Source organism: Carica papaya, chromosome 8 (genome assembly GCF_054855325.1).
Source record: "Carica papaya isolate Zhongbai chromosome 8, ASM5485532v1, whole genome shotgun sequence".
NCBI classification, from domain to species: Eukaryota; Viridiplantae; Streptophyta; class Magnoliopsida; order Brassicales; family Caricaceae; genus Carica; species Carica papaya.
In genome coordinates this window covers 4,037,407-4,047,726 of record NC_142316.1, presented here as the reverse complement: position 1 = coordinate 4,047,726, position 10,320 = coordinate 4,037,407, and the positions used below count along the sequence as shown (strand labels likewise).

The window sequence follows — 10,320 nt, the reverse complement described above, 5'->3', positions numbered from 1 at the left end:
CTCCTTGATTTTGGACTTGATAGATATGCAAAATCCATAACATTTAATTCAATAGATGATTTAACCTGTAATGTTATTGTTGAGCAATCAAAAAGCATTATAGTTTATGAGATCTATAATGAGGATTATTCCGATCAGTAGAGATTATTCCGATCAGCTGTGGAAGTCACAAACTTAATAATTTATGAGATCTACCCAGACAAGACAACTCCCAAGCCAAGGAAGACAAAAGTAGAAGAAGGGAGTAGTTCTGCAGTGCCAACAGAGGAAGAGAATACCCTAGAGAGGAAGAAGGTTGGCAGGCCAAGGAAAAATAAGGTGGATGGGGAACAAGGGAGTACCCTAGAATGAAAGAAAGTTTGCAAGCTAAGGAAAGCGGTGGATGGGAAAAATAAGACTTCTTCGGTATGTTGTTTTTGAGTGTATATATATATGTATGTATATATATTGGAAATGTTAAAAAGTCATCATTAATTTTTTAATTATAAAATATTTTATCTAGATTCTTTTATTTTTTTTGTTGTGCAAGGTACGTGTTGTGAGGGAACAAAGGAAGAAAATGGAGAGAGAAAAGACTCCATCAGTGAGTGGAATGTATTTATTATATATATGTTTATATATATGTATAAGCTGCTTAGATAGAAATGCATATAATAGTTTCTCAATGTGTAAGATTTTGATCAAAATGTACTTAGTTCACCTATTAATTTACACATATCAACCAAGAAAGAAAACCAGAAAGGGGTGGCAGGAGATATGCCTTCTGTCGTTGATGAAGTAGTTAATTAACATATAAGACTGAAATTGATATTTTTATTCATGTGCATATTATTGGATTTAACTTGGTTTTGTGTTCTTGTATAGATGATGAATTCTTCAGGGACAAGCTCCATAGATTCCGAGATAAAGAAGGTAGCAAATGAGAATGATTCTGCCCAAGTAACTCACTTAACCTAATTATATAATATGTAGTTATTAATAGGTACATATGAAAGAAAAATACTGTGACTTCATTTTTTTGTACTTATAGATGACAGTGAAGACAACAAGGGTAGGAGAAAGAGGGTAGAATAATCAATTGATCCTATTATAATCAGAATAGTTTTTTCACACTATACATTTATAAATTTTATGGGTGAAATAACTTCGTTTTTTATTTTTATAGATTACAAATTATTATTTGGTGGGTACAATTTGATAAATATGTAAGTTGTTATATGGTTATGCTATAAGTAAATTATTTTTTTTAAGCAGAAATAAAAAAGAAAAGTTATTCTTCATAAGATAGAAGAAAATACAGACAAGTGTAACTCAAACTATAAGCCAAGACGCGTATTGAAGAGGTATGATCAGGAGATGAAAGAGAAGATTCTAGAGTCTATTGAGAATTCTTTAGAAGAGCTACTCATGAGGATGAGCTTACACTCAAACAAAGGTATTTCAATCAATGAAAAAGATAACAAGAGAAATAATGATGAGGAGCAAAAGATATATACCGATGGTCTTTGTGAAAAAACCACGAAGGACCTCCAATACTTCTTCGAATTTAAATCTAGAACCATCTGTAAGTCTCTCTTAATTAAATAAATGGGTAAAGATATAATATTTCAACCTAAACCTAAAACCACTAAGACTCGTATTTTGGCAATCATATATTCTTTATATTTATCTTTTGCTTTTGCTTAAGATGTTACATATATATGAACATCAATTAAGTATTTATTTAAAAAGTAATCTTATATTTAGGATATAAATTCACATTAACTAACTATAATAACCTATAATAATCATCTACTTTCTGACTAGTTAATCTTGTAATATCATAATATTTTAGGTCTAAATCTAATATAATTTTAAAACTAAAATTAAGTGTTATATAAATAATTTATTGTTTGTTAATATTATTCTACCTATACATTATCTCCTCATATAAACTTTTTATATGTAATCATATTAGGTAAGAATCTAACGGTAATATTAGTGACATTGAGTTGATTGTTGCAGTTGCAAGTGATGAAGAGGTAGCAACAGAAATATAAAAAAAGACTGTGGAGATCATATACGAACTAATATTGGAGAACTCGAATCTATCAACGATGCAATGCAATGAGAATATTATTTTATCTTTTACAAATAAAGATTTCGATTCGCTAATTAACTTAGTAGATAGAACTATTAAATCTACAACATATGATGTTGGGGTTAAAATTGATGTTGTGGGCTTTACAAATAAAATTACTGGCTCCACAACCGAAAAATTAGAGAAAGCTGTTCAGATTTTGAGTCAATAATGAAGGAGGGTCTTCGTCTCCTAGACCATCATTGATTCTAATCACCATATTTATATTTTCTTAATTTTTTAGATACTTTTGTTATATTTAACTCTTTATCATTAAAGATCTCTTTCTATTGCCATTTTGACTTGATACTAAGAATTTTGTTCCTTACATGTAATGTACTTCCCACTATGCATGTAACATATAGTTTACATATGTATGTGCATTTAATATGATGTATAACTTCTTTTCCGTACATATCATATGCCTAGTAGCATGCATGCAATGAATGTTAACACTATTTGCATATGATATATGTATTTTAAGTACAGACCAACACTATTTGCTTATGATATATGTATTTTAAGTACAGACAACTTGTGCTGCCTAATAATAACATTAATCATATCTAATATGCACATTATGTACGTATAATATACTCATCATAAAACATAAATGATGATCCTTGAATACATGCATATGTTTTATGTAATTAAAAGAAAGGATTTAGTAACTAATGGTATCTCCAACATATCAAAATTTATCATAATTTGTATAAGTCTAATATTAGTTATATATAAAAACTTATTCAAATTAAGTCCCTATAAAATAAATCGGTCTGCATTTACACACCTTAAAGGAAAATTAAAAAGAAATTTAATAATTATAGGTTATAAGATGAAGGCGAATGCGTAAAACTAATATTAGGAAGTTATTTTAATTAAATAGAAACAAAAACAGTAATTAATAATGGGGAATGAGCACTTTAGTTCGAAGTTGTATTCACATATATATTTTTTTATTTATTTGTTCACACGTATATATATTTTTTCAAAAAAAATATTTGATAATGAAAAACTAAATATGTATCAAGAATATCTTTATAATAAAATAAGACAAAAAGTTATTATTTTATTTGTGCTCAAAATTTTTAATAAAGGGCATTATTTAATTATCAATATGTGAATATATATATATATATATGAAAATATTATGCTATTACAAATATATACAGACACACACACACATAATATATAAGGCTTAGTAGGCTGAGATAAAAACTATATTTGTTATTAAATAATTGCAGATTTTTTAGCTTTAATTGGTCAGATTTATTAGTGGGCAAAGGGGATGGATTGAAAGAGGGAAAAAAGAGAAAAGAGATGTAGATGGACGGAAAAAAATAAAAGTTAATAATTTTTTAGGTTAAGAAAAAAATATAAAATGTAATAAAATATGTTTCTTTTACTCTAAAATAAGGGGAAAAAAAAAAGAGATATGTAATAAAATATCCAACGCCGCCATCCTCAATTTACATTTCTCTCTCTCTCTCTCTGTATCTCTCTCTGTGTGTGTCCCTCTCTCTCCCTCTCTCTCTCTCTCTCTATCTCTCTCTCAATTTACAGCATGTCTCGTACAAAAATTGAGAGTTCAGAACTCACTGGTTCGAATACAGCCATACATTGAACGACATGAAGAGACAGGTGCATCTAACCGAAATTCAACCTCTAAAGGATCGGAAGCATCAAACTTAATTGATCGAGTACGAGCTATAGTCGGAGTAAGTATCGAACTATACAGATATGCGAAGGATCCGATGGGGTTTTTTAAAATAAATTTACTAACACGCTCCCCCTTGAAACAGAAAAGGGTAAGGGAGTTGCGAGCGAAGGTGCAAGAAGAAGAGAATGAGAAGAAAGCACGCGAAGCAGCCGAGGCAGAACGGTTAGCTGCAGAAGGAGAAAATATTGCATCTGAGACCGTGGCAGCTATCCCCATTTCTTTCAGAAGGCCTGATGAAGAAATTGTCCATCCATACGAACCCAGTCAAATGGTGCGTCCACAATCTGCATATATATGTGTATAGAGATATATATATATATATATCAAATTTTTTCTAGGTTTTTTAGATTACAGCTTGATGTGTGTAGGGGCACCAGCAGCAACCTAAGAAACGACAGAAATGTCCAGTAGCAGGAAGAGCCACAGTTTCTTTTACCCTTCCAGAGGATCTTCTGGTCTTAGCTGATAACATCCAACTGGTTAGTAAATATTTCTGTCGCTTAAATCTCTCCTATCATCTTGTATGTCAAATGGGTTTTGTAGAAAATTGGTAAATGGTTAATTTTCTTGATGGTAGTATACTTCTGACCAACTCATTCCACCCAAAACGAGTCATCGGTACACAATCAGGCAAAGAACCGAAGGGTGGACTATAGAGAGACGGCGACGTGCAACTATGAGATATGATTCAGTAAGTCCCATTAATTTTTTGAACTGAACAAGCTGGTTTTTTCAGAGCATGCATCTAGAAATTGAGAACTCTACACATGGTTTCCCAAGAACATTGACAACATTTACTTGATGTGTTACTGCAGTATTTCATTCATAGGGAATCACAGGGATTATTCCGATCAGCGGTGGAAGTCACGGACTTTATACTATATGAGCTCTACCCAGAGAAGCCGACTCCCAAGCCAAGGAAGGAAAAAGCAGAAGAAGGGAGTGGTTCTCCAGTGAGGAAGAAGGTAGGCAGGCCGAGAAAAAATAAGGTGGATGGGGAACAAGGAAGTACTCCGGTAAGAAGGAAGGTTGGCAGGCCAAGGAAGGTGGTCAATTTAATTAAAAATAAATCGACCTCTTCTTCCATCCTCTTTCTCTTTCCCTTTTCCTTCCTCTGCACATCCACCTGCACAACAAAAAAGAATAAAAGAAATCTACATAAAATATTTTAGTATTAGAAAATTAATTGTGACCATAATATTTCCAATGTGTGTATGTATATACACGAAAAAACACCATACAGAAGAAGTCGGTTTTTCCCCATCCACCACCTTCCTTGGCCTGCCAACCTTCCTTCTTACCGGAATACTTTCTTGTTCCCCATCCACCTTATTTTTTCTTGGCCTTCCCACCTTATTTCTCACCGGAGAACTACTCCCTTCTCCTGCTGGCACTGCAGAACTACTCCCTTCTTCTGTTATTTTCTTCCTTGGCTTGGGAATCGGCTTCTCTGGGTAGACCTCCTGCAGTATAAAGTCTGTGACTTCCACTGCTGGTCGGAATAATCCCCGTGATTCCCTATGAATGAAATACTGCAGTAACACATCAAGTAAATGTTGTCAAGGTTTTTGAGTAACCATATATAAATTTCTAATTTCTAGATGCACGCTCTAAAAAAGACTTGTTAAGTTCAAAAAATTAATAGGACTAACTGAATCATATCTCATAGTTACACGCTGTCGTCGCTCTATAGTCCAACATTTGGTTCTTTGCCGAATTGTGTACCGGTTATTCGTTTTGGGAGAAACGAGGTCGTCTGAAGTGAACTCCCTTACCCTTTTCTGTATCAAGATGGAGCATTTTAAAAAGTTATAAAAAAACATATCGAATCCTTAGCACATATGCATATTTCGATACTTACTCCAACCATTGCTCGTACTTGATCGAAGATGTTGGATGCTTCTGATCCTTTAGCGTTTGAATTTTGATTTGATGCACCTGCCCCTTCATGTTGCTCAATGTATGGCTGTATTTCGAAACCAGAGAGTTCTAGACTCTCAATTTTTGTGTGGGACATGTTGTACAGGGATAGATAGATAGATAGATAGATAGACAGAGGGACAGAGAGAGAGAGAGAGAGAGATGTTTATCTGGAGATGAATCAAGTAGTGAACGGTCATATATATTGAGGATGGCAACCTTGGATGGATTCTTCATTTTTTTTCTTTCCTTTCTGTCTTGTTCTAAAAAACGTCTTTGATATTTTTAATCTAATTTAAGAATATTGTGAATGAATATGGAAATTTTATAAAATTTAATGTGTTTTTAGTTAAATTTTTAATTTTATATTTATAGTTAGTTTTAATTCTTAAGTAATACATTTATAATTTAATTAATGATACATGTACAATATTCAAATTTTTTTAATTGGCTCAAGATATAAAGAGAATGTTTATATTAATAGTGAAAAATATCTTACCTATTTTATCAATATCAATAGACATTTTTTGTTCATATCAAAAATTTATATGTTTTCCTTCTAGTGAAAGCAAAATGATTCTTGACCGCTCAACATTAACATAACAATGAAATGTATCTATTGAATTTAATGCTATGGATTTTGCATATCTATCATGTCCAAAACTAGACACTGAAATGCATGTACCTTATTACCTGCAATTAATTACCCTTTTTTGCTTCTATGTAATTAAAATAACTTCCTAATATTAATTTCTCTCATTTATCTTCATTTATAACCTATATTATACATATAAATTGCAACTAATTAATTTCTTTTCTCTTTTCCTTTTCAAGTGTGTAAAGGTAGGATGAATTTCTTTTATATGGCGTGTACATTCGGATCAATTTTTATATATAATTAATATCAAACTTATAGAAATTATGATAAGTTTCATTTTTAGTTAATAAAATATATATATTTTTTAGTAAAAGATACATATACTTGATGTTTTGAATTGCATAATTCTCTTATATTTTAGTAAAAAAAGGTATTTGATACTTTAAATCTAGTTTAGGAATATTTTGAATGAATACGAAAACTTTATAAAATTTTTGTTTTTAGTTAAACTTGTAATTTTATATTCATAGCTAATTTTAATGCCTAATTAATTATAATTATGACTTAATTAATGATACATGTACAGTATTCAATTTCTATTTTAGTTGGCACAAGATATAAAGAGAATGTTTATACTAATAGAGAAAAACATCTTACCTATTCTACCAATAGACATTTTCTGTTCATATTTAAAATTTATATATTTTACAGATAGTGAAAGCTTATTGATTGCTCAATAGTAAAATGTATCTATTGAATTGAATGCTGTGGATTTTGCATATCTATCTTGTCTAAAACTGAACACTAAAGAGCATGAACCTTATTCCCCATTATTAATTACCGTTTCTGTTTCTATTTAATTAAAATAACTTCCTAATATTAATTGTCGGCATCCGTCTTCATCTTATAACCTATAATTATTAAATTTCTTTTCAATTTTCCTTTCAGGTGTGTAAATGCGGACCGATTTATTTTATATGGATGTGATTTGAATGAGTTTTTACATATAACTAATGTTAGACTTATACAAATTGTGATAAATTTTGATATGTTGGAGATACCATTAGTTACTAAATCCTTTCTTTTAATTACATAATACATATGCATGTATTCACAAGGATCATCATATATGTTTTATGATGAGTATATTCTATGTATGTAATGTGCATATTAGATACGATTATTATTATTATTAGGCAGCACAAGTTGTCTGTACTTAAAATACATATATCATGTGCAAATAGTGTTAACATTCATTGCATGCGTGCTAGCTACTGGGCATATGTTATGTACGAAAATGAAGTTATACATCATATTAAACGCATATATCATATGTAAACTATATGCTGCACGCATACTGAGAAGTATATTATATGTAAGGAATGAGATTCTTAGTAGCAAGTCAAAATGGCAATAGAAAGAGATCTCTAATGATAAAGGGTTTAATATAACAAAAATATCTAAAAAATTAAGAAAGTATAAATATGGTGATTAAAATCTATGGTGGTCTGGGAGACGAAGACCCTCCTTCATTGTTGACTCAAAATCTGAATAGCTTTCTCTAATTCTTCAATTGTGGAGCCAGTAATTTTATTTGTAAAACCCACAACATCAATTTTAACCCACAACATCTTATGTTGTAGATTTAATAGCTCTATCTACTCGGTTAATTAGCAAATCGAAATCTTTATTTGCAAAAGACAAAATAATGTTCTCATTGCATTGCATCGTTGGTAGATTCAAGTTCTCCAATAATTGTTTGTCTATGATCTCCACAGTCGTTTTCTCTATTTCTATTGCTGCCTCTTCATCAGTTGCAGCTGCAACAATCAAATCAATGTCGTTAATTTTACCGTTAGATTCTTACCTAATATGATCACCATATAAAGAGTTCATATGAGGAGATAATGTATAGATAGAATAATATTAACAAACGATGTATTACTTATATAATACTTAATTAGTTTTAAAATTATATTAGATTTAGACATAAAATGTTATGATATTACAAGAGTAACTAGTAAGAAAGTATATGATTACTATAGGTTATTATAGTTAGTTAATGTGAATTTACATCTTAAATGTAAGATTACATTTTAAATAAATACTTAATTGATGTTCATATATGTGTAACATCTTAAGCAAAAGCAAAAGCAATACAAAAAGAATATATGATCGCCGAAATACGAGTCTTAGTGGTTTTAGGTTTAGGTTGAAATATTATATCTTTACCCATTAATTTAGTTAAGAGAGACTTACAGATGGTTCTAGATTTAGATTGAAAGAAGCATTGGAGGTCCTCTGTGTTTTTTTCACAAAGACCACCGGTATATATCTTTTGCTCCTCATCATTATTTCTCTTGTTATCTTTTTCATTGATTGAAATACCTTTATTTGAGTGTAAGCTCATCCTCATGAATAGCTCTTCTAGGGAATTCTCAATAGACTCTAGAATCTTCTCCTTCATCTTCTGATCATACCTCTTCAATACACGTCTTGGCTTACAGTTTGAGTTACACTTGTCTGTATTTTCTTCTATCTCATGAAGAATAACTTTTCTTTTTTTCTTTCCGCTTAAAAAAAAATTTTACTTATAGCATAACCGTGTAACAACTTACGTATTTATCAAATTGTACCCACCAAATAAAAATTTGTAATCTATAAAAATAAAAAACGAAGTTATTTCACCGATAAAATTTATAAATGTATAGTGTGTAAAAACCATTCTTATTACAATAGGATCAATTGATTATTCTGCCCCCTTTCTCTTTCCCTTGTTGTCTTCACTGTCATCTATAAGTACTAAAAAATGAAGTCACTGTAATTTTCTTTTACATGCACCTATTAATAACTACATATTATGTAATGAGGCTAAGTGAGTTACTTGGGCTTAATCATTCTCATTTGCTATCTTCTTTATCTCGGAATCTATGGATCTTGTACCTGAAGAATTCATCATCTATACAATCACACAAAACCAAGTTAAATCCAATAATCTGCACATGAATAAAAATATCAATTTCAGTCTTATATGTTAATTAACTACTTCATCAATGACAAAAGGCATATCTCCTGCCACCCCCTTCTGGTTTTCTTCCTTGGTTGATATGTGTAAATTAACAGGCGAACTAAGTACATTTTGATCAAAATCTTGCACATTGAGAAACTATTATATGCATTTCTATCTAAGCATCTTATATATATACACACATATATATAATAAATACACTCCACTCACTGATGGAGTCTTTTCTCTCTCTCCATCTTCTTCCTTTGTTCCCTCACCACATGTACCTTGCACAACAAAAAAAATAAAAGAGTCTAGATAAAATATTTTACAATCAAAAAATTAATGATGACTTTAACATTTCCAATATATATACACTCAAAAACAACATACCGAAGAAGTCTTATTTCCCATCCACCCCTTTCCTTGGCCTGCCAACTTTCTTTCGTTCTAGGGTACTCCCTCGTTCCCCATCCACCTTATTTTTTCTTGGCCTGCCAACCTTCTTCCTCCCTAGGGTATTCTCTTCTTCTGTTGGCACCGCAAAATTACTCCCTTCTTCTGCTTTTGTCTTCCTTGGCTTGGGAGTTGTCTTGTTTGGGTAGATCTCATAAACTATAAAGTTTGTGACTTCCACAGCTGATCGGAATAATCTCTACTGATTGGAATAATCCTCGTTATAGATCTCATAAACTATAATGCTTTTTGACTGCTCAACAATAACATTACAGGTTAGATCATCTACTGAATTAAATGTTAAGGATTTTGCATATCTATCAAGTCCAAAATAAAGGAGTTTATGGAGAGAAGAATTTTTTCAAAAAAATATGATTACAAAATTTACATATTTTTAGTTAATAAATTGTATACAGTAAAAGATTCATACATACGATATGTTGAATTGTTGATTATGTTAAATTTTTAATTTCATATTTGTAATTAATTTTAGGCTTAAC

At 30.7% G+C, this 10,320-nt stretch overlaps 1 protein-coding gene across 1 annotated transcript; it reads left to right on the top strand.

The window, feature by feature from the left end:
• The first annotated feature begins 3,560 nt into the window (after window positions 1-3,560).
• On the top strand, window positions 3,561-6,074 carry LOC148240392 (uncharacterized). Its single transcript, XM_088210051.1, has 5 exons — window positions 3,561-3,837; window positions 3,922-4,110; window positions 4,208-4,318; window positions 4,417-4,530; window positions 4,655-6,074. The coding sequence occupies exons 2-5, from the start codon at window positions 4,108-4,110 to the stop codon at window positions 5,009-5,011; spliced, it is 585 nt and encodes a 194-aa protein (XP_088066177.1). The 5' UTR covers window positions 3,561-3,837; window positions 3,922-4,107; the 3' UTR covers window positions 5,012-6,074.
• Window positions 6,075-10,320: the final 4,246 nt, after the last annotated feature.